This window comes from Theobroma cacao, chromosome 8, assembly GCF_000208745.1.
Source record: "Theobroma cacao cultivar B97-61/B2 chromosome 8, Criollo_cocoa_genome_V2, whole genome shotgun sequence".
NCBI lineage: Eukaryota > Viridiplantae > Streptophyta > Magnoliopsida > Malvales > Malvaceae > Theobroma > Theobroma cacao.
The window spans coordinates 1,401,400-1,424,597 of NC_030857.1; the positions used below are offsets into that span (position 1 = coordinate 1,401,400).

A 23,198-nucleotide genomic window follows, 5' to 3' on the forward strand; every position below is an offset into this window, starting at 1 on the left:
GATGAGATAAGAAGTGTGACCCCTTTATTTTTTTTCAGTAAAACAACAACAAGTTCATTATTAGAAGATTGTAAGATAAGAAATCACTAACCCCAAACAACAATTATTGCCTAATTGTCCAACTTTAGCCAAGCAAGTCCATGGTTTTATGGAAAATCATTAGGGAAAACAAAACCCAACCCCCCACTTTCGGATTGGCCTTGTCTTATAGCATTGAATCATTGCTAGGCCATCACATTGCACAGTACTATAGTAGTAATCTATTTAAATAGTACTTAAAGAATTCAAAATCAAACTCATTAATATCATGCAGCATATATACCGAATTGTCAAATTTACGACCGATTCAAGTGGCGATGATAGGTGTTTATAAACGATAAACAAGATTAGTTAAATTTAAATTTTAAAAAATATCAATTAACATTTTTTAATAAAAAATCTCACGGGAAGCATTTCATTGCTTATCAGAATTAGTATTTGTCTGACCATGTGATTCGTGAGGTTTAGAAGAGAAAAGCTCAATGCCCCTAAACGTAATTAATTTAATTAATTTTCTTTTTGGATGTAGTAAGCTCAACACCTTAAATACTAAACTTAATTAATGGGCAAGGGAGGCCTTGACTACTCTACCTCGGATCTATGTATGACTTTCGAGATTTGTGTTGTCTCTTAGTTTGGCACAATGTCGTATAATTGCAATGAATTCGACATTTTTGACCTAAAACGACAATCCATAAAAGTTTGATACAAGAAATGCTAGAAAGCGACCCCCTTTGTTCTAAATTTGGGGTCTCCTACCTTGCCCACGCCTTAAAAGGCTATGCTGAGGGAACATGCTAGGTTTAGTTAGCTATCTTTAAATAGAATATTGTACTTAATAATAGATGAATTCTGGAGGATTCAAATTCAAATCATTTGATGAATATCGACAAAAGAATTAGAAAAATATCGGTAAAAAAAAATTAATGAAAAGGTATAATAAATATTGGAAATTTAGAATGAAATATATAAAGCTAAAATCATCAATAAAACTACCCATTTAATCGAAATTTTTATGAATATAAATTTATATATATTCGATAAGTATGTTTTAACACTGTAAACATATGACACTGGGACAGGTTTTGGATCATTTTAACATGGTGGGATGTCGACACATGTAGTGGAAGATGGCATTTGTACAAGCCATCAACCAACAGCAATCCACCAAAAGGGAAACAAACATTGCTCTACATGATTTTGCTCTATTTCTTCTTTGGCTGTCATGGCATAGCATGTGCAATCATAAGGTCCATCACTTCCTCAAGCTGTCACTACTTAATTACTAGTGGACTATTTTTAGACTTTAAGGGTCTTTATTCTCATCATTTTGGAACCTAAAAAAAAATTCCGAAACAAAAAAAATGTTTTAACCTCCGAATTATGCTGGAACTCGAACCTGATATCTTTTACGGTTGAATTAAAAGATTTAATCGATTAAATCAATCGCTCATTATATAAATAAAAAATTAGATTACTAATGTTTTGGGCACAACATAAAAGCATATTTAAGTACTTTTCCGAAATATAAAAAAGCAATCAGATATTCACCTTTAGATACTCAAATTACAGTAAGTGTCTCGCATTATTTCCAGGGGAGGGTTAAAAAAAAAACAAAAAAAACTTTGCAGCACCTTCTTCAAATCAAACCATTTTGTTCTCCGTTATGAAACCCATTAATATCTCCATTTTCTTCTTTATCCAAACCTTCTTTCATATAATACTCAAACTTTTCAACCACACACTCTGGCACTGATACTTGCACTCTCACCGCATCAAAATTACCAACCACCGGTAAAAACAAGCAGTAAATATCACTTGTCAAAGGGCCCATATGTAATGGCTTCCCTTCTCCCAAATCCAAATCCTCCAACCCCAACTTAGCCCATTGAGAAATTACCAGGCTCGAGGAAGTATCGGTTTTGACATCTTTGTCCTCCAACAAGTCGATCATTGACCTCACGTGATCGTCGGTTAGACTGGATTTGGCTTGCTGGATTTGCTTCACCCCGTGGTGTAAATTCGCGGTGACCAAGTCTTTCACCGCGGTCTCAGCGCAGGCGAGGACGAATCCATTGCCGTAATACCCCTGAGGCATTTCCGGGTTCAACTTGTTCCGAACGTTGACGGAGAACAGGAGCTTGACGTTGAGGGAAGGGGACAGGTCCAGGGATCGAACCCACGAGCGCCACGTGTGGGAGGCCAGGGCCTCGAAGGTTGTGCACTTGAGGGACGGGACGCACTGTCGTTTGAGTCGGAGGACGTGGGAAGCGGTGAACGTTGAGGATGTTGGCACCAGTGGCTGGGACTGTAAATACTGGTTGATGTCCACGTGGGCATCGTCTTTGGGGGTATTTTTGGTATATCCAAGGTGGGTGTGGGTTATTTGAGGAGGATGTCGGGGTTTCAACACGTGGCGGCTGTGGAAGGGTATGATGGGAAGATCGAGTGTTGGTTTGGTGATCGCGTGGGACCACGCGTGCAGGAACTGGGATGTGCCTATGCCGTCACATATACAATGATTAATCGCGGTGCAGAGGATCATACCTCCACAGCGGAGATTCGTTACCTGCACCATGAAAAATTACAAATAAATTCAAAGTCCAAAAGAAAATTTAAGGTAAAGTTTAATTTTACGGATAATTTCAAATTTGACTAATTTCTTGAAATAATTTGTAAAAAAAGAAAAATAAAGGGTAAAAAGAAAAAAAAGGCTCACCACCAACCGGTAGTGAAAGGAACACAAGAGAGAGGAGCAACGTCTTGGGGTCATTTTCTTTGAAAAAGAGCATGTACAATTTTCACAAAAGGCCAAAGGAAAACCAAAAGGGTACCCAAAAACGGTGCCGTCGGCAAATGCAATGAGTAATGGCAGGCAGAAGTCAGAAGGAGAAACAGCGTGACGTCGTTTGCTTTGTACGGAAGCAGAATTTTGATGGGGTCGGCGTTAGAAATGGAAAGATATAGTATTGTTACTAAACAGAAAAGATCACATTGAAGAACATGGAAATGGAACTATATTTATCTATAATTAGTAAAGTCAGAGGATTTTGGAGCATTTAAGCTAAGTTGGGAATCTGATCAACTTAAAATGATTTCCTTTTTTTAATTCCCAGATTGAAAATTGAATAAGAAAGGAACAAATGGAACCAAGAATTATTTAATTATCACTAAGGTCAATCTTTAAAAATATCAACTACTTTACCACTATTTCATAAGTTTGTCAATGGAAAACTACTACTAGTAAAGGATGAAAAAGGAAATGACATCTGACCTGAACTACAAGGGGAGGGATCTCAAGGAAAGTGTGAGCTTCAACCCTGTAAAGGAGCTTCCTCCAAGACCTGTTGGGTTTCCTGGAAATCTCGAGGAACTCATCGGAAGTGATATCCATGAAAGCATCAGCAAAGACGGCGCCTTCACCATTGCAATCAATTTCGAGCTTCTGATCGTCGAGTGTGCATGTTCTCAACCTCCCGGCTAACGGGTAGTAATCTACAAGAACTTTGGAGAGAGAATATCTCAAGATATCTAGGCTAACAGCTTTCTTGAAAAGGTAGAGATATTTAATGGAGAATCTGAGGAACTTTTGATCATCAAGGTTGGAGAGATACAGGGAATGCTTTGGGGTCGGGGTGTTGGGACAGATTAAAGTTGGCTGGTTTTGGTAAAAGCAATCTGGGAGTTCTGGAGATTTGAACATGTTCAATTACCTCTGCTCCTCCCTTTGATGACTCTTTTTGCTCTTTGTTCCCTGCAACAGTTGAGAAAGAAACACAGAGAAAAAAGAGAGAGGTCAGAGGAGTTCGATTGAAAGACAAAGGATGGAGAGAGAGATAGTGAGAGACAGAGAAGGCAGAGCTTTGTAGACTATAGTATGAGAGAAAAAAACAGTGGGACAGGAGAAGATCTACGGTTGGATATGGTGATAGTACGATCAGATTCCTTTAGGGAGGGGAAGAGAGGGGGAGAGGGCCAAGAAGTAAGAAGATAGCGCGCATATGTGTACTTATAACAAGCTAAAGCTCAATCTTTAATTGTTTTTTCATTTACCATACTTAAGCACTTTTCATTCACATGACAAAACCTATTTTTCTTTTTTTTTTTTCGCCCTTTTTAATTTTATTTTTTGGGTATCGCGGTGGAATCTTTTTTCCTGACTCAAACTCTGGGCTGCTACTATTTTTTTTTGGGTCTTGGAAAAACATGGACCTGAGCCTTTCTCTGAACCATCTTAACCCACCAACAACAGAGCAAAGCAGGGCGATGCTTACTGCCCAGGTTCTTGGTTTTAGCTCTACATTGAAAATTGGCCACATAGTATCAATATAAATTGATAAATCATATCATATATTCATATTTGATTAAATATCGAAAATACAAAATATATATATTTTATAATTTATTGAAATATGTCCCATTTTTTTCAATTTCATTAATCATTACATGAAATGACTTGGAAAAAATTTTCAACCCTAATTATGTATTATCTGTTAGTGGGGGGGAAAGTGTAAGATTCAATGGAGGCATGTAGAGCATCAGTCCGAAAAACATGCATTCATTATTCAGACACCATTGTATAAGATCTTTTACGATACGGACATGATATTCCAGGACAGCATCTGTGTTATTTAAAACCATTGCATTTAAATTTTTAAATGAATTGATGGAAAACTGGTCTGGTCTTGATTTGGGGTTTGGGGGGTGTGGGTTGGTGTGTTCGGAAGCAGAAAAACAACGTATCTTGCCACAAGAAGGAACAGAAAGAGGGTGAAAAATCCAAAGGAAGGAATTGCCGAAATAATCTGAAGGGTTTGGCGAGTGGTGTGTGGGACAATTGGGGGACTGTGTTTCCTGTTTGGGTGTTAGGGAACTGCATCATCAGCTTCCAGAGTGGCCTTATGATGGACTTCATGTGCCTCTGTCTCACTTTGTGTACATTTAGCGTTTCACCGAGATTTTTTTTATTGGAATTATTTCTTATTTAAGAATAATAATTAATCACCACAATCAACAATTAAACCATCCAATTATGATAATTCCCCCCACAAGAAAAAGGAAGAAAAAACTTGTTTTGAACTCTCTATAACCCAACTGGTGGATTTTTTTTTTTTGATGGGAAGGCTGAATCTGAAATGTTAAATATCATTGGGAAAACCAAAAAAAGAAAAAAACTAAAGAAACCGACTTCTTTTGAAAGCATACCTTTAATTATGCTTAGGAATACTGATCCCATCAAACTTTGGCCGCCTCACCTTATATTTAGTTTTAATATTCGTCCCATCCAAACTATGCCTCGAAGTTCAACTAACGAAAAAAGATTCAGCATTCTCTCTTTATGCTAGTTGACACATTTAGCATTATGCTAATTTCTATATCTAAAGCTTTGTTTCGTTTCCAGTTTCAACAAAGCTTAGTTGATTATATGTACCAAAAAATAAAGCTTAGTTGATTGAAATGATTGAATGCGATTCCAACTGTCGACAACCCCGAGTAGTCAAAACGAAGCATCATAAATATATGGTAATATAAATAAATAAATAAATAAAAAGAAAAAAAAAAGGTAGACACTTTGACGGGGGAAAGCAATATTAAAAAGTATAAAACTTTAAAGTCAGAAAGAAAAGAAAATCTGGGATCTGAGATCTGAGTAGTAGAGTTAGTTACCTTTTTGAGCAGAAAGGAGCAGGGAAACCTCTAAGTAGGCCATGGAACCCACTTTCGGAAGGCAACCGTGCTCACCAATTCCAAGCATGAGCGAGAGATTAGACCATTCAACTTACTTTTTTTAACTCTAAATTTGGATTTGGGGTAAAGAGGGAATCGAGTTCCGAAATCTATGCTACGGTCCTTGGAGATTTCCTGTGAACAGTGGAAATTTACAAATTTTGATCAAGTTCCCCCTACAAGTAAATTGCCCAGCAGTTCCAATCATCTGTCATTCGGCCCCAAAAATTGAATACAGTGGATATCACCATGTTTATGCAGTGGATATCAACTAGTTCGTTTGGAGACAAGCCAATCTCCAAATCCAATATTCCTCCCCTAGGACAAGACATGCCTAAGATGCTGATTCCAAAACACAAATGCATGGTGAATGGAGACTCAGGTGCACCAATGATAGCTTAGCCGGTGACGTTGAGTCAATTTAGTCGAGCCGACAGATCGGAATTTATCTATTTAAGGGATATCGAATTTTTTTATTTTTTTTATATTACAGGTCATGTGCAGTGTATGAGCCATTAAGAAAGGAACTGACAAAGGAAAAACAAAGAGATGAGCTGCCGATAATCATAGTCGAGCAACGTACGAATTTGCTTCTGTGACATATCTCACCCACCGATATGGATTATAGGTATTTGATTTCTTTGCCATCTGCAAGTACTTAACCTGAGCACCACAAATTAAATAGAGATAAATAGTTTGAAAATCGAAATCATTCAAATCATACAGTAACATATAAATATAGAAATGTATAATTGAATCCAGCAGCCTCCATTAGATTTCTTTATGCTGTGATTTCAGATATTATACGGTGTAGATGATACAAGTATATGAAAATACACAACTTTCTGATTCACCTAGTTTCACCTGCAAGCTGTAACTAGGTGCATGAATGTTCGCTCCCCTTTAATTTTTTTTTTTTGGAAATTTAAGTCAAGAAATCAATTACTTTTAGTTCCTACTTGTCCGTCAGCCACCATATAAGGTGATCGCAGCGTGTGGATGGAAATCACATGGAAGCAAAGAAATACAAATTTCCCTAAACATTGAGCATGTGTGCCTGTGCTTGCAGCACACGCATGTAAGGAAAGAAATGCCACCTAACAAGGGATAAGCATGAATGCCAACCTATTACTATACATTAACATGGGCAAAAATTTCCAATTAATATCGAATCTTGAGTGCTTTGCACATTATTTCAACAATAGAACCAAAAACAGAACTTAATTCTATTCATGCAAAGAACCAAGACATGGTCAACTTCTAACCTGAAGTCTTGAAGCATTGTACATTGGGATTGTGAAAGTCATGCTCACTGGCCCAGCTTCCTTGGTGATATTCCCTGTATCAAGTAACACACAACACTGATTATTATGAGATAAAAAGTCAAGTTGAAAATGACAAATTAAAATAGAATCATCTAACCGTGTGGTTCTTGTGCAAATGTCAGCTTTGCACGGAGAGTATGCTCAGATCCACCAACAATCTGCAATATACCACAGCCTGGTAAATTATATGTATATGACTGAAGACTCAAACATAAAGCGAGCATGTATCCGAAGGGAGAAACCTTACCACAGGTCAAGTTAGCAAATGCATAAACTTCAATTTAACTATCCTTTGGGGCACCAAAGAAAAAAAAATTACCTTCTTTAAACCCCATTCAAGTCTCTTGCTTGATTCCTTATAATCAGTTGTGTTTGCAACTGCTCCAGGCTCCAAGTCAAGGCTAACTCTATATTTAATTTGTTCCAAAAAACAGTCAATAGTAATATTGATGCAAGTATGACTCCTGCATCATTTATAATTTGCTTCACTTTGTCTTGTCACATCTACTCATTTATTCACGATTTTAAATGTGAAGGTGCCTCTATAAATTTAGAATTCTCCAGTCTACTTGAGCAATTGGACATCAGATATAGTGATCAAAGAAATAGTTGAAAAGTTTACAAAAGGAATTTTGTTGAAGTGCTTTATGCTGAAAAGCAAGCATTGAACCCTGTTGATTCACCCTTGAGAGGATGTAACCTAGAGTTAACAGAAATACCTAGTTGTATATGTTGGCACTGGCATCTGTACTAGAATACTGTTTGCAGTAATGCTTGAGGAGAATTCAGCTTGTACTTTCAGAATTAGTTCTGCCTGAGAGGAAGTACACAAGATACAACGCAGACTGAAAGTTTAAATCCAACAGAAGACAAAACACCTTGAAGTGTAAAACCTAGGTTATACAGGCAGCTTAACTCACCTTAAGCAATCCTGCTTCTTCAAGCAATGCATTAATACGAAAAGGAGGCTTGAATTCCTGAGTCATTCGGTAGTTCATGACAGAAAATTCACCATCTGGCGGTACCTGTGAGAATGTTGTTGGCAATGGAATACTCTAGACAAAATGAAAAAAAAAAAAAAAGCTATGGATTTGTAAATGAACTCTCACCAGAGTCAAGGTCCTGTCAATATCAAAACTGTTGAGTTGTACTGATTCATGGAAATTACAGTCATCAAGAATCACAGCACCTGATCCATATGAACTACGATAATCTGTTGCAAAGAGCAGCAAATAAATATTATGCAACATAGAAATAATGCATTGGCACATAATGGTGAAAACATTCTTCTGAAGGAAACAAACCAGAATTAAAGTCACAGATCATACTCATCAATCATTCTGGATGACATGATAAGGATTTAAACTCAGTTTCTAGACAGATGAGAGTTGAAATTTTTCTTAGTTCACAAGTTCAGAAGTCATGAAGAAAGTTATGCTCATGCAGCTTTTGCCTTTCTGATATATTTATCGAATATCTTGTCCATTTAAGCAAAAAAAATAATCAAAAGCCAGAAAGTGTCATATGACTTCACCTGAAAAAAAAAAAGGAAAAGAAAAGAGCCCTAAAACATCAGAGTTGATAAAATACCATAGATTGACTTACCAACTCTTCCTATATTAAGGTCATCGTTCAGAGCAAGCAAAATTTCTGGATTGCCTGTAAGATAACTCTTCATTTGAATGGTGCCATCAATCTCAGAAGTAAGTATATACCCCTGTAAAACCAACATTGATTAACAAAACATGGAATACACTTAAATAGAAACAAGATAGGTGGAAAGGGATGAAATACGAATATGAGGCCAATAAAACAAATTATCACTATTAAACAAATTGAGAATAAGTAACCGAAGCATTTGAAATTATTAAGGACCACTATTAGAAGAAGTGAATAAGCCCATATGAAACTATCTACTCTTAGGAGCAAATTTATTATGTTCCTTGCATTATATGAAGCATGTGGGGCCAATGCAGGTCATGCTGTCTTAAAAGACAGACCCAAACCAATTCCATGGAAGTCAATTAAACCTACATCAGTCTAACTAAAATTATTAAAAATGCAGTCTAATGTCTCAGTTTATTTCTGCAACTAAATGACATCAGGTATGACAGAGCACAAATTTCTCGATGTTGATGTTAAGGCAAATGAATGAAAGTACTCACGCTAGCACTGAAAGTAACACTTATTTTCTCTATTACATCCACAAAAATTTCCTCCCTCCTCCTACCACCTGGCTCATTCACCACAACTGATTTTGTAATAGCTGTTCCTGGCATTCTTTTGTTGCCTTGCTGCAAATAGAAAATCAATAACCTATTTAAGCTGAATATCAATAAAGATATCACTAGTATGTGATTTGCAATATTAATTTATACCATAAAGATAGCAGCTGGACCAAGGCTTGGCATACGGGCCGCATCTATCATAACTGGCTCATTAAACACATATGATTTCAAAACCTCAGTTGATGTTGTTTGCACATAACCAAAATCCTGCATAAAAATCAAGGAGCACTTGTGTGTAATGGAGAAAATAACACAATAGTACATAGAAAATTTTCAAGATGCCTAGTGAAACTAAGTATCATGTTTGCTAGGCTTTTAGTTTAATGAGAATATTTCTAATCTACCCCAACCATCTCCCCCTTCCTTCCCACTACTTTGGCAGGAAAGATCATCTCAAGGACCCTTCCAACAATAAACCTTACCACAAACTTGCCTGCCATGTTCGGATCAATAACTTACTGTACTAGAATACCCCCAGAAAGGAAAAAAGATCCTTAAAACTAAAGAAAACTTTCAAATTCACCATCAAAAGGGGACAGGTAAGCACGTCTTTGAAGATGGCAGTGTAAAGATTAAGCCAATACAGTTAAGTGGCCTTTTTTTTTTTTGGAAATTAACGCCATATAGTACATATAAAAAACAGCTGATTTGCTTGCAGAGAAACAATCTAGTAGCAGCCTATGCTTCTATGCTGAATTCATTAAGGAAAGAGAGACACAATAGCAACACTTACAAGGACTTCATCCAGCAATTCATACACAAGCACGAAATTCTTCCGCAAAGAATCTTCATTGAGAACACCGAGGTAGTCTTTGATGAGGCGTGCAATTCTTTGTAAAAGTTCCAGAACAAGAGAAGGAGACACATTAACTCTGGTTGTTGCCACAAACAATAGTCCGGAAACCCTCACGTGAAAGTAGTTCACACCGTTCACATTCTATCAACCATGAAGATTAAACACGAAAAACATATAAGATCACATTGCAGGCGCAAAATGTCAGTTATGAATAATGTTTAACGAGTTAAGCTCTGTTTGGTTGCTATTCTTTTAGCAAATTCTTTTTTTTTTCTTTCGATTTTTTTCACTTCTTTTTGATAAATTATAAAAATAATAGCAATTAATTCAGGAAAAAAATTGTATTACAGAAGATGATTTTATAAAGAAAATACCTACAAATGCAGGAGGTGCATCGCCTTCTCCATCATCATTCCAGAACCTCACTTTGCGAAAAAAAATCTCCGCGCTTCCTCTTTGCACCTCGCCACGATCTGTTTGGCATTAACAAATTAAAAATGTAAATAAAAAAAAAAAAAGAGCAAATAATTCATACGATGCTACGATTATTATTAGAGTCATCAGGTTGGTTGCTTTTCTTTTTCGTTTACATATTCGTCTGAAGTTTAAATTCAATTGAGTTAAAAAGGAACAAAGAAAAACAGAGCTTAAATTAACACATGCATGCAGCAGCTAATGAACTTGGGAAACTTTAAAATTAAAATAAATAAAAATGGATTAAAGAAAAGGTAAGCTGACGGAGATAAAAAGGAACTGACAGCCACGGAAGACGATGTTGTCGCCTCTCTGAGAAAGCACAAAAAGCTGCGAAATCATGGCTAGATAAGTGAGACCTTGGTCCGATCAACTTTCGCTGCTAAAATGGCGATTTTCTTTGGACTCTCGCTTAGTTTTTGTTGTAAAATTGGGTTGAGTAAATAAAGGGTCTAAATTAGTAATCGAATGAACAGAATTATAGAGAGTTGACTTCAGTGTTACGGTTTGACCGACAAATAGACTTTATGATAAAGGAGAAGAAATATGATATTTGTTCAGCAATAAAATTAAAATTGCGGGGATAGCTCAATTGGGAGAGCGATGGAAATGTGTTGTAAAGTTAGTTGTTTAACTAAATATATTAATTAAAAATAAAAACAAAATCGCGGGGATAGCTCAGTTGGGAGAGCGTCAGACTGAAGATCTGAAGGTCGCGTGTTCGATCCACGCTCACCGCAATAATTATTGACTTAATGTGAAGTTAATTGTTTAAATAAAAAATATTTTTATTGGAAAAAAATAAAAAATGCATGGATACCTCAATTGGGAGGGCGACCGAAGATCTTTAGGTCGCGAGTTTGACTACACTTCCTGCAATTTAACATTTTTTATTGACTTAATTATTTAACTATTTATATATATATAATATTTCAATAAAAAGAAAATTATATATAAAATAATTAATATTTTAATTATATTAATTAAAATTCTGTAATATTAATCTATAAGTTATTCGATATTATAAGAATTGAAATTTATTCAATGCAATCACTATTCTTATTTGTAAATGAGATAAATTTTATTAGTTTTTATAATAAAAATTAATTTCAATAAAATTTATTTGATGCAATTAAAATTCTAACAAATTAGATCAATATTATTAGTATTACTAATAAAAATATTTAAAATGATAATTTAGAATTATAATAAAAAAATATAGCTATTTTCGTTAATAAAAAAACATTTCAACATCTATATTTTTATTTGGTCACTAATTTTCTTCAAATTTAATTTTTTATCTAGGCTAACTATTTGTAAATAAAATTGACTTTTGAGAGCTTATAAAATAGGTGTACTATTGCATTGAAAATTGCTCAATAGTCTAAAATAGCACTCTCTTTTATCTTAATGTAGTTATCAATTGTTAAGTTTGTTTTGGCCAAAATTATTCAACTTTGGCTTTTATTATTTTTAATAATTAAATTAATTAAATTTAAAAATATAATATAATTACTTCATTCAAAGTTTTTTAAAACACATTTTATTTATATTTTCAACAATTATAAATATAAAAATAAAAAATCCAAGGTTTAAAATTTTTAAAAAATTAAAAGTCAAGAAGTGACAACTTTTTTTTAACATAAAGAGTACTATCAAATATCAATATGAATATATCGGCCATGAGAAATTATATTTTTAACTTTAATATTTATATTACTTAATTATACATTGTCATTAATTTGAACTCTCGATTTTCGAGTTAATACCATTCAATACATGTCACACTTCATGTATTATGCTATATGTACACATAGTTATAAACTCGCAAACACTATTAAAACTACACTATTAATCCTCTTTTTAAACAAAAAAAATCATCAATTCATTACTAACAAAATTTATTAATTAGTCATGTCATCAAAAATATTAATTAGATACTAATAGTACTCCTTACTATAGAGATTGTGCACATTATGAAGACAATTACTCCATATGGTTCAAAAAAAAAAATTGTTTATTTTCATAAATGAAAGAAGCTAAAGCTCTTAATTCAAATCTTACAAACCTTCATACTATGATATGGTTCACATGGTATCCAAATACTTTCTTCCTCGCGTTTATTTTGATATAATTTATATTAAATTTTGAATTTTTATTATAGTCTAGATATTTTAATATTTTAATAATAAAAATAAATTTATAAATCATAGTAATGAACTTTACTCATATGACGGCAACTGACCAAATCCCTATTCAGTAGCATTAACATCATTAGTCAAAGCAACTAATTAGCGAGGAACACCTAAACTCGCTGCTTCCGTCACCAAATCCAACCACGCGTCCTTTTCGCGCGCCAGTCGTCCCGAATATCCATCGTTTATCCAGTTTCCTTCCGTCACCAAATACAGAATCATTTCCCGCTTCAGCAAACCATAAACGACGCCGTACGCACCCAGTTTCCTTCGTATCTAATAAAAAAATCTCCTCGCCCACTGCTGCAGCGGGCCCACTACATGAATTGCAAAATATCCACTATCCCAGTAGCTGTCGTTACAGGAGCGAAACCCGGTGCTGGGTAAATGCTATTCAAAGCGAAAATAATGCGGCTACTAATAATAAATAATAACTAAATTAATTTTAAGAAAATAAAATAAAATCCTAATTATTTGTTTGATTTCGTCGTTTGCTCTGATGGCGACGAGATAACGAATCTTCCTCCCTGAATAGATCCCACAGAACCTCATCGTTGACAGAAATATAATTACGTTGCAAAAGGAAGTGTTTCTTCTCCGAATTTTCGAGACCGTGAAAGGTTTTGGCGGTCGAGCTTCACGTGAGTTCACAGAATCGAGATCGGTACCTGGCGACGTCGTTTTCGAATTAGGGTTTTCATCGAAGAAAATGGAGCTTTGATTTAGTACTTTTTCACTCTCGTTTCGGAGAAATTTGAAATGAATTCGGACGTGGATTAGCCTGAGAGTATCGGATGCGTGATGCTTCTGTATCGCGGGAAAATTCAAAGTTCAGTTATTTTGGAGTAAAGAAGAATCGCTTGGACTTCCCGAAAGAGGTAAAAGATTAAAGATCTGTCTCTACCTTTTGTTCTTTCGCCTTATTGCTCTTTTTTCCCTTTTCAATTTCCTTTAATTGTTAACTATTTTCAATTTCCTTTAATTGTTTAATGAAGTAGACGTCTTCCACTAATTAACTGAAAAGAATAAGGAAAGTAATTAGCAAAAAAGTCAAACCAAAATAGAAACATTTTTTTCCTTATTCAGCACAGTTTTGTGTGTAACAGAATCTCGTTTTTCAGGGTTTTTCCACGGCTTTCTTTGCAAAATTTTGGTAAAAGCAGGACATGGCAACTCCAGTTGAGCCTCCAAATGGTATTCATTACCACGGAAAACATTACTATTCCATGTGGCAAACATTGTTCGAAATCGACACCAAATATGTGCCCATCAAGCCTATTGGTAGAGGGGCTTATGGTATCGTTTGCTCTTCTGTGAATCGGGAAACCAATGAGAAAGTTGCCATTAAAAAGATACACAATGCCTTTGAAAATCGCGTCGATGCACTGAGAACGTTGCGTGAATTGAAGCTACTTAGGCATCTCAGAGATGATAATGTGATTGTTTTGAAAGATGTCATGATGCCGATTCATAGGAGAAGCTTCAAAGATGTTTATCTGGTTTACGAACTTATGGATACAGATTTGCATCAGATTATTAAGTCTTCTCAAGCTCTTACAAATGATCACTGTCAGTATTTCCTCTTCCAGGTATCTAGCAACCCCTTTGCAAAGGCATGTATATTTGGCTGTTAAGATTGTTAATTTGGATAAGGACACTTGCTATATGGCATTACATTTCCCTTGAATGGAGGTTACATAAGGGACCAAGAAACTAAAAGGTCCAAATTGAATGCGTGCGCTTAGGATCTAAACATTTTGTTGTGTGATGTATTAATAGAGCATTCCTTGATATCAACTTTACATCAAACTTCATTGCATTTCACTTAAACGAAGTTTAGACAAAGAAGCAAGAAATTAAATGGTCAAGTTTTTGGATTTGTGTATTTACAATTTGGGTGCTATGTTGTAGATTTTTGTATTGCCAGCACATTACCTGATGATAATTTTATAGCTTATGCCCTGTACACCTATATAACTTTTTGTTTAGATGTTTTATGTGCTTACCTTTCTAGCAATTTTCCTGTCACCCAGTAGGACCACTGTCCACTTGTTATATTAACTCTGAGAACCATAGTGATGGAGAAAATTGTTCGTTTCTGCTAACTGATCTCCAATATTTAACACTATTAGGCAACAATTAGGGACAGACATGATGATAGCTAGTTCATGATAGGTTTAGGAGCAACATGTTCTAGGCATTCTAGCTTTCAGGCATAATGGACTGGCCCGATATTGTAAGTATAGTTAGTTTCATCACTAACAGAGTCTGGTATGATTATGCATCGATACTCTTGTATTGCAAATTAATATTGGCATACTGTAATTCAAAATTGATTTTGTTAGGAAGCATATTTCCATGTAGCTGCATCTGCCTGACTGCCACTTTATCAGTCATTGGACATAGAGAGACTTACAGTGTATATTGACCTGTGTTTTATATAGTGATTCAGTTGAGATAATTATGGTGGGATTGAGGTTCTGCAATTCTGCATTAATGCTTCCTTTGTAATTAGGAAATCAAATATAACAAAATTATGTACTTTTTGGTAGTGATTCATGTTTCTTCTTGCAGTTGCTTCGAGGCCTGAAGTATCTTCACTCAGCAAACATTCTCCACCGTGACCTGAAGCCTGGAAACCTTCTTATCAATGCAAATTGTGACCTCAAAATTTGTGACTTTGGACTAGCACGCACTAGCAATGCCAAGGGTCAATTCATGACAGAGTATGTTGTCACTCGCTGGTACAGGGCCCCCGAGCTTCTTCTCTGCTGCGACAACTATGGAATAGCCATTGATGTGTGGTCTGTTGGATGCATCTTTGCAGAGCTTCTTGGCAGGAAACCCATCTTCCCTGGTACAGAGTGTCTCAACCAACTTAAGCTTATCATCAACATCCTTGGCAGCCAGAAGGAGGAGGATCTTGAATTTATAGATAACCCTAAGGCAAGGAAATACATCAAATCACTCTCATATTCTCCTGGAACCCCCTTTTCCCGTCTTTATCCAAATGCCCATCCTTTGGCAATTGATTTACTGCAAAAGATGCTTCTTTTTGACCCCTCAAAAAGGATTGGTGTAACTGAAGCACTCCAACACCCTTACATGGCACCCTTGTACGATCCCAACGGCAATCCTCCGGCCCAGGTGCCAGTCGACCTTGACATAGATGAGGATTTAGGTGAAGAGATGATCAGGGAGATGATGTGGAAGGAAATGCTTCATTACCATCCCGAAGCTGCTACATCCAATGGTGAGGTGTGCGCCTAATCTTTTCCTCTTCTTGGTTCTGCAACCAAGCCTACAGGGTTGTTTCACTACTGACAGGCAGCGTTTTCTTTTTTGGTGGTAATAGTTGTTACATTTATGTCTTTGTGACTCCTCTATGGTTTTAATAATGTTGGAGAAACATACGTGATGTATAAGTGGTCCACTGATGATCCATGATAGAACTAAATTTTGTATCAAGAGCTTGTTTAGGAGCTTGAGCTCTTTACTGTAGATGCCTGTTTTCTTTTAAAAAAACTTGTACATAAGGTTGCTGTTGTATGTGTCTAACTCTCTGAGAACGAACTTATTTTTTTTATGTAAATTAAGTTTAGACATCAAGAACTATCATTATCAGCAGTGTAATTTATATGTATGAAAGCAAAAACTCTTTCTATGTTGGCTGTTGAACTTTCACTTGCTGCAATTCCTCACTTACGCTGATGGCTCATGGAGAAGCATGGCTTAAAGGGGTTTATGAGAATACGAGGTACTGTATTTTTCTATACTGTAACTACTTCTGAACATTGGATTGGACAACTTCGAAAATGATTAAGGGGATGAAACCCAGCCCAACGACCCAAAGCAACCAAAACCACGGCCCGATGTCCTGGGATGGAGTCACTGTCATTGTGGTCTGATCATCTGCCGGCCTAGAGCTATGTTCTTATTCCATTTGTCTGGTATTTAAGCCTGAATATGTTATCCTACGAGAAAGGATAAACCATTTAAGATAATGAGGCCCACATTATCACATATACATCCTGGGAAGGATGGAAATTGGGAACGGGGCTGGTCAAGCAGGCTAAGGTCTGCCAATTTGTTTACTTTGTCCCTACGTCTGTGTTTTTTAAAGATAGATATAGACAAAAAACCTCAAACAGGAGCCGGGTCCACTTTTGATATGCTGGTCTCCTCCTCCCCAGTCCCCGCCCGCGTGCTGTTGCCTTTCCGGTGGCTGCTTGAGCTTTGTTTTTGTACAACCTGTGCTTTTACGGCCGGACCCAACCCTTCCAACTTTGCTCCAATTACCAGCACCTTTTCCTGTTCTTGTGGTTGAGGGGCACTTCAAATTATTGTAGTAAATAATCATCTGCAGTATTCTAGTAGTCGCTTAGAGTCTAGAGACTAGAAAGAAACAGAGAAGATCTGCAAATCATTATTGTCAGGTACCCTTCACGTGTAATACTTTGAGTGTCACATACTTTGTTTCTTTGACAATGTACACATGGTTATTTGGAAGAACTCAGTTAAGCTGGTAAAAGATCAGATCGGATCACTAAAAAAACAGAGAGCATCAAACTGCTGATTGATTGATATTCTTTTGCCAACTTGTTTACATATTAATCTTCTTTATGAATCCTTAATTGGGTATTTTTTGCCTTAAAAAAATAAGATGAAAGAACATGAAGCAAATCAAATGGCATATGCTCCATGAATGGGAAAATGGGGTAATAAAATAAAAACAGCTATGAGCCTATATGGACCAAAGTTTTCTGCGAGATGTACGGGAATTTGCTGGGCAAAATTAAGCAGATGCGGATATGATAAGATTGAACTCTTAAAAAGGTTAAAGATTATGGGATTCTTTGTTAGCCCTTTTATTTATTTATTTATTTTCAAGTACAGTTTCACATGCCTACATGTAGAAAACAGCGGGCTTGTTTCAGACTACTTTGGGTGTGGCTTTTTGGGGTTTTCGACTGCCTTGATTGACAGGTTGAATGTATGAATTAGCAGAATAATATTATTTATATGACCACTTTGAATGTGATTCCTCCATATAAAAATCTGTATTCTTTTCTCGAGTTATGACAATTAGAATTAAAAAAAGATATTGATTTGGGTTCCCATTCCCAATGTGACCAGGTACTTTGTATATGCTTCCATGTAGATTATGACTTTTCTCATGTAAATCTTGGTTCCAGCAGACAGAATTGTTTATGCACCTAGTGAATTAGTCTACAACTTCCTTTTCCTTATTGCGGCAAACGGGATAATTTGGAAAAAGTTGTAATAATCTTCTTCTTGTTAATCATTTGATATATCTAATATCATACTAGTTCTTTCTTTGTTCTTGAATCCCTACTTTATAACACTCGATGATCAGATTGACTTGTGAATATCTGCTGGTAAAGAAGGTTTTGGTAAATGCTGCAGATATACGTACTTTGTACATGCTTGCCTTCACCGTGAAGGCAGATTCCATGGTTGGGATAAAGATCCCATTGGAGATATGGAAGTTGATACGAAACCTGGACCAAGATTAGATAACATGACAGCTCTGTAGCATCTTGACCTTACTCTGATAATCACCTTTACACTACTGTTCCATGCAAGATTGAGCTTGATATAGGAGGCCCCTTATCGCTGCTTTTTCTTTAGGGGATGTTTCTGTTTGGGACGTTGGAGCCGTAAAGATTAAAGGTGCATGGTTGGAGGTCGATGGCTGCTTTTTTCGTCTTTGCTCGTTAAAGTAGCACGTGGGTTATGGCTCAGCCTTGTGTTTGAGCACCACTAGTCCAACAAAGCGATCCTGACTTGACCAACTGAGGAGAGTTCATGGACTGCTGCTTATTGGCTAATTACCAGTAAAGATATAGAATGAATCTCATAATCCGAACAAAAAGATATTTGTCACAGAAATCTGTTGCATGACAATCTCCAAACCTCAATCGTTAATCTAAGCTTTCCGAGATTCTGTTTCATGGGTTCTGATCATATATTCTTGTTTAATGAGTGTAGAACAAAGAGTTCTGTTATCTATAAAGACCAAAATATATTTGGGAAGGGCAGGTGTGATCTACTGTCAAGAGAAAGAAGGCCGTGTCAGCTGATAGGCGAAAAGGAACTCTGTGACCAACCCACGAAGTTTAGATTAAAAGCTAAATCCCCCCCAAAGAAATTGGGGAACAGAAGAAAAAGGAAGAGGAAAGAAAAGAAATAAGAAGACATGTGAAAATCACTACATGGAAAATCGAAATCGAAACTTGTTTCAGGGACCCCTTTGGCAAAAGCTGAAATGGACTCCTCTCTGACCCTACAAAAACCGACCATTGCACCCTTTCTTCTCTCTCTCATCCCTACCCTTATATTGCTTTGATCATTGAAGAAGAAGATTGTAGGAAAAAAGTGAAAGAGTAATGGCAGATTGGCAGCATTTGGTTGTATATCTGTTCTTTTGTTTCAGATTAGCAACCTCCCTCATGATTCCACTTTTTGAAAATCATGGCTTGAAACTGAAGTTAATCATTTCCTTCCAATATTTGTAACAACACTTTTGCCATTATAAGATCAAAAAGCTAGGAAGGAGCCAAAAGATCATCAAAACATACAAGGAAAAAGAAAAATTTGACTGTATTAAATATTAATCTCGAATAAAAAATACTAAAAGGGCTTATGCATATTTTTAAATTTAATTTCTAGAAGATACAAGGGAGGGCAATGACTTAACATCAATGAACAATAAATTTTGAAAAAATTGGAAAAGAGCATATTCTTTTGACCACCACCAGATAATAGCCACCTGTGAGTCTTTGACCACTTTGTCTATCTCCTTTCCATCGCCATTCATCATGGGACAGTTGGTAGGCTAACATTTTTCATTTTCATGGGAAAACCAATTTGAAGTTTCCTTCTAATTCCTTGCCCAAATTGGTGTTAATTTCACCTCACGTACATCCTTAAAACATCGTTCTTCCATAGATTTCGCTACATAAAAAGATATGTTACTTAAAAAAATGTAATCAAAATTAAAATTTATTGTAAAGACTGTTAAAATTGAAGTCATCTCGAATTTTCTTTGAAAAAAATATTCATTTGAAAAGTTAAAAGTGTTTGTTTTAGAATTGTTGCTGATCAGCCCTTAATTAATTCATTGAGATATTTTTGTTTTGAGTCTGAATAAGGGTAAGGCCAAGATATAAAATGCAAGGTACTCGACTAGCATATACTGTTGCCTCTTGCACCTCTCGAGGGGGGAAAAGGCCAAATTTGGTTAAGATTCTTGATATGTATCTATCTTTGCATAAGCAGCTTTCATTAGAATGTGTTTGAACATTATGAACTAATCTTACATCCTTTTCTGACAGTTCCCACCTCTAGAATTGTCTCCAAATTCAGCCATAGCTATGATGCTGTAATCCAACAAAGAATTTTCTACATGAAAGAACTTCTTTCTACCCTTTTCTTTTTGGTTTTTGATCATGTTGACACATAGGAGTTTGGTCTCAAAAGTATAATTGTACAATAAAAAGATTTAGGTAACAATCTTTTTCTGCATCTATCAGCTATTGTCTTGTTCAATGCTTTATGCCCAACAGCCTTGTCGTCCGTGTAGAATAATGATCCTCTTAGACATAGACCGAAACCAGTTTTTAGGTTTAAATTCAAGCTAATGATTCATCCGATACTCAAGAAGTTTGGCAAAAAAAAAATGAGACTCAAACATGCTAACGAAGAGTAACAAATCGCTGAATTTAGTCTGAATCACGTTATATGTTTAATTTGTATACATTAGATCAGGTTTGAATTGAATGTACTAGAAATGTCTACAAACAAAAAGTAATCACGTGGGACAATGAGCAAGTGTAGAGAGATGGCATGTATGCCTAAATCTAGCTATGCAGCTTGTGGTTCTCAACTCTCTCAAGTAACTTCAAGTTTCTTAAACAACACCCAGCAAACAAATCAACTTTTAGTACGACAACACAAGACCAGAAAGAATGGTGTCACAGCTCCTGATCAAGCCCAAACCAATGCCTGGAGGAGCGCTATCCATGTGTACTCTCATTGTTAAGCTATTGTGATTTTTTTTAAAAAAAAACTTTTAGGCAGGGATCTTTTGCACCTTCTTTCGTGTTGTCACAATCTGGGAGGGACCAGCATTTGTTCACCAATAAAATCAAATCACAGTATTACCACCCCTAAGAACACTAAACTCTAACAACACTTTACTCTCCTAGGGGCAATAATTGAGGTGAATGTGATACTTTTAGCAACCCTATTTTCCTTTTTTATATAATTTTTAAGCCCTCGACTTTGTTTTTCTGTTACATTCGAGTTCGGGTTTTGGTTTCCTTTCTATGTCTGTTTTGTTTGCCATTGATTGTCGAAGTGATCCAAGTGGAAAGTCTACTTACCTATAGCCATGGGAAACTACGAGCACGAGGAGATATCAATGTGTTTTCGGCATGTATATTGATCAGTGGTCATTATCAAGAAGGATGCTATGGATCCTAGTGAAATCAGGCCATGGATTTCCCATTATCGATGCCTTTTTCTCCTCTAATGGAGGGATGTCAATTTAGCCTCTCCATTCACTTTTCTTACGTTGCAAGTGAAGAAACTAAATATCTGAGGGCACAAGTAAACATGTCGATGCTTCTCATCTACAAAGATTAAGGTTCATTTCAACCTTTGCTTCACAAAAAAGGCCTGAATTTCTTTATACTTTCGATTGAAAACCCACCATGCAATGTCACTTCCACCATTTCTGTAACATCCTACGACAACAAATTTCCCTTTTCCCCCTCTTCTCTCATTTTCCTTCAGAGTACATAATTAATTTTGTATTGTTGTTTTGTGCCTACCCTATGGTTTAGATACTCTATGTACTCTACAACCGTCTTCCAACCCCTCGGGCTCACCATGATCAGAGCTTTAACTATTGTTGGTCGCCCTTGGCAGCAGTTCAGCTATGAACATGTTTCGTCAAGGTTACACAATTATGTCGGCAAAGTAATACTAGCATGAAAACTCGTGTAGTTTTATTTTTTCTTTTTTATTTTAACTTAAAAAGGAGTCCACGTTATCTGTAGGATTGTGTTGGGTTAGTGTGTTTTGCATTGTCAGTGGCTTTAAACAGGGTGAGAATGGAGAACTTTCATGTCTCTCTTTGCGTTTCATAACTTTAACAGGGTATTATAAGCAATGAAAAAGATAAAATAACTTTGGTTGTTCTTTTCCTTTTGTGCTAAAGCAAAGCATGGGATTGGATCGTGTCATTTTCAGTGACATAGGGCTAACTTTACAAGTAACACAATGTGAAAACCTGGTGATCAACCAATTAGTCTGGTAGATGGAATATTTTAAAGTGTATGTGTTAAAATGATAATTTTTTTTTATTTTTTATTTAAACATTTGATTCAATGATAAATATATGTATTCCTACTTGAAGAGTAAGTTCGAATTTTAAAAAAAAAAATTAAGTATTTTTAATAATGATATTTTCTGACTGCTTATACATTTTATTGATGATAAATACATATATTTTCATTAAAAGAATAAATTTGAATCTTTTTTCTTTAAAATTGATGAATCATATAAAATACATAAATAACAATATCCTCTGCTGCCTTATTTCACTACAATTAAATACTATTAATGTTGATAGATCTCTAATTAATTTTTTTTTTTTGTAATTAGAGACCTTGAATTCAAATTAAGATGTAGAAAAAATGTGGATTTTCCGGCTGCATAATTGTGCTTTTCACACAAGTTTTTGGTCTCTTGAGTTAGATAGAAACAGAAAGGAGCATTTTTATTGGATGGTAGCATTAATTCTCCACAAAGGTTTACTCATGATAGGCAATTGTCAAGGAACCCTTTTACCAATGCCTGCTGCATATTTTGCTGTCAGCAAGTTGAAAGTAGACCATTTGTTCTTTTCTTGCTCTTCCACAAAGAAGATAAGGATACAGATTCTGCAGATCTCTAATGTCCATGGGAAGGTAGGCAGCTGGAAGAGTAATTTTCTTTGGCAAATGAAAGATAAAAGGAAAAAGAAACTGAAATCAGAATTGCATCAGAGCAGAATCCAAGAAGTAAGGAATGGGGTGACAAAAAAAATTGTTCAACACAATTGATTTGGGTGACAAATAACTAGCCTTTTTTATGTGATCTGTAGAGTTCCATGTCCCTGTTTCTAGCAAATTAATGGCATATCATTGCCCTTCCCCACTCGGGTGGCTTGCAATTAAGGCTGGGACCATGCAGCCATCGGTTTCTGTGGTCCAAGCTGCTAGCTAGTAGGTCTAGATTAAGGCCTAAATGTAATTTTCTTCTTTTTCTTCTTCTTCTTTTGTTA

The 23,198-nt window shown here is 35.8% G+C and overlaps 3 protein-coding genes and 1 non-coding gene across 6 annotated transcripts; 2 read left to right on the plus strand and 2 right to left on the minus strand.

Annotated features, from left to right (window-relative positions):
* Nucleotides 1,566–5,836, minus strand: LOC18591438 (omega-hydroxypalmitate O-feruloyl transferase). 2 transcript variants are annotated; one of them, XM_018126217.1, is made up of 3 exons: nucleotides 5,707–5,836; nucleotides 3,314–3,793; nucleotides 1,566–2,608 (listed from the first exon to the last, which is right to left on the minus strand). In XM_018126217.1, the coding sequence occupies exons 2-3, from the start codon at nucleotides 3,740–3,742 to the stop codon at nucleotides 1,679–1,681; spliced, it is 1,359 nt and encodes a 452-aa protein (XP_017981706.1). In that variant the 5' UTR covers nucleotides 3,743–3,793; nucleotides 5,707–5,836; the 3' UTR covers nucleotides 1,566–1,678. The 2 variants fall into 2 exon arrangements, with proteins under 2 accessions (XP_017981706.1, XP_007017618.2); XM_007017556.2 differs by lacking the exon at nucleotides 5,707–5,836 and having other exon boundaries at nucleotides 3,314–4,081.
* Nucleotides 6,150–11,172, minus strand: LOC18591439 (AP-4 complex subunit mu). Of its 2 annotated transcripts, none has more exons than XM_018126218.1 (13): nucleotides 10,934–11,171; nucleotides 10,554–10,648; nucleotides 10,113–10,316; nucleotides 9,470–9,586; nucleotides 9,257–9,385; nucleotides 8,697–8,808; nucleotides 8,201–8,304; nucleotides 8,012–8,116; nucleotides 7,811–7,905; nucleotides 7,411–7,498; nucleotides 7,189–7,249; nucleotides 7,032–7,105; nucleotides 6,150–6,429 (listed from the first exon to the last, which is right to left on the minus strand). In XM_018126218.1, the coding sequence occupies exons 1-13, from the start codon at nucleotides 10,989–10,991 to the stop codon at nucleotides 6,331–6,333; spliced, it is 1,341 nt and encodes a 446-aa protein (XP_017981707.1). In that variant the 5' UTR covers nucleotides 10,992–11,171; the 3' UTR covers nucleotides 6,150–6,330. The 2 variants fall into 2 exon arrangements, with proteins under 2 accessions (XP_017981707.1, XP_017981708.1); XM_018126219.1 differs by having other exon boundaries at nucleotides 6,313–6,429; nucleotides 10,940–11,172.
* TRNAF-GAA lies at nucleotides 11,317–11,389 on the plus strand. The gene has a single exon. It is a non-coding gene; the product is annotated as a tRNA-Phe (tRNA).
* Nucleotides 13,240–16,522, plus strand: LOC18591440 (mitogen-activated protein kinase homolog NTF3). The gene is made up of 3 exons (XM_007017559.2): nucleotides 13,240–13,722; nucleotides 13,966–14,433; nucleotides 15,419–16,522. The coding sequence occupies exons 2-3, from the start codon at nucleotides 14,011–14,013 to the stop codon at nucleotides 16,112–16,114; spliced, it is 1,119 nt and encodes a 372-aa protein (XP_007017621.1). The 5' UTR covers nucleotides 13,240–13,722; nucleotides 13,966–14,010; the 3' UTR covers nucleotides 16,115–16,522.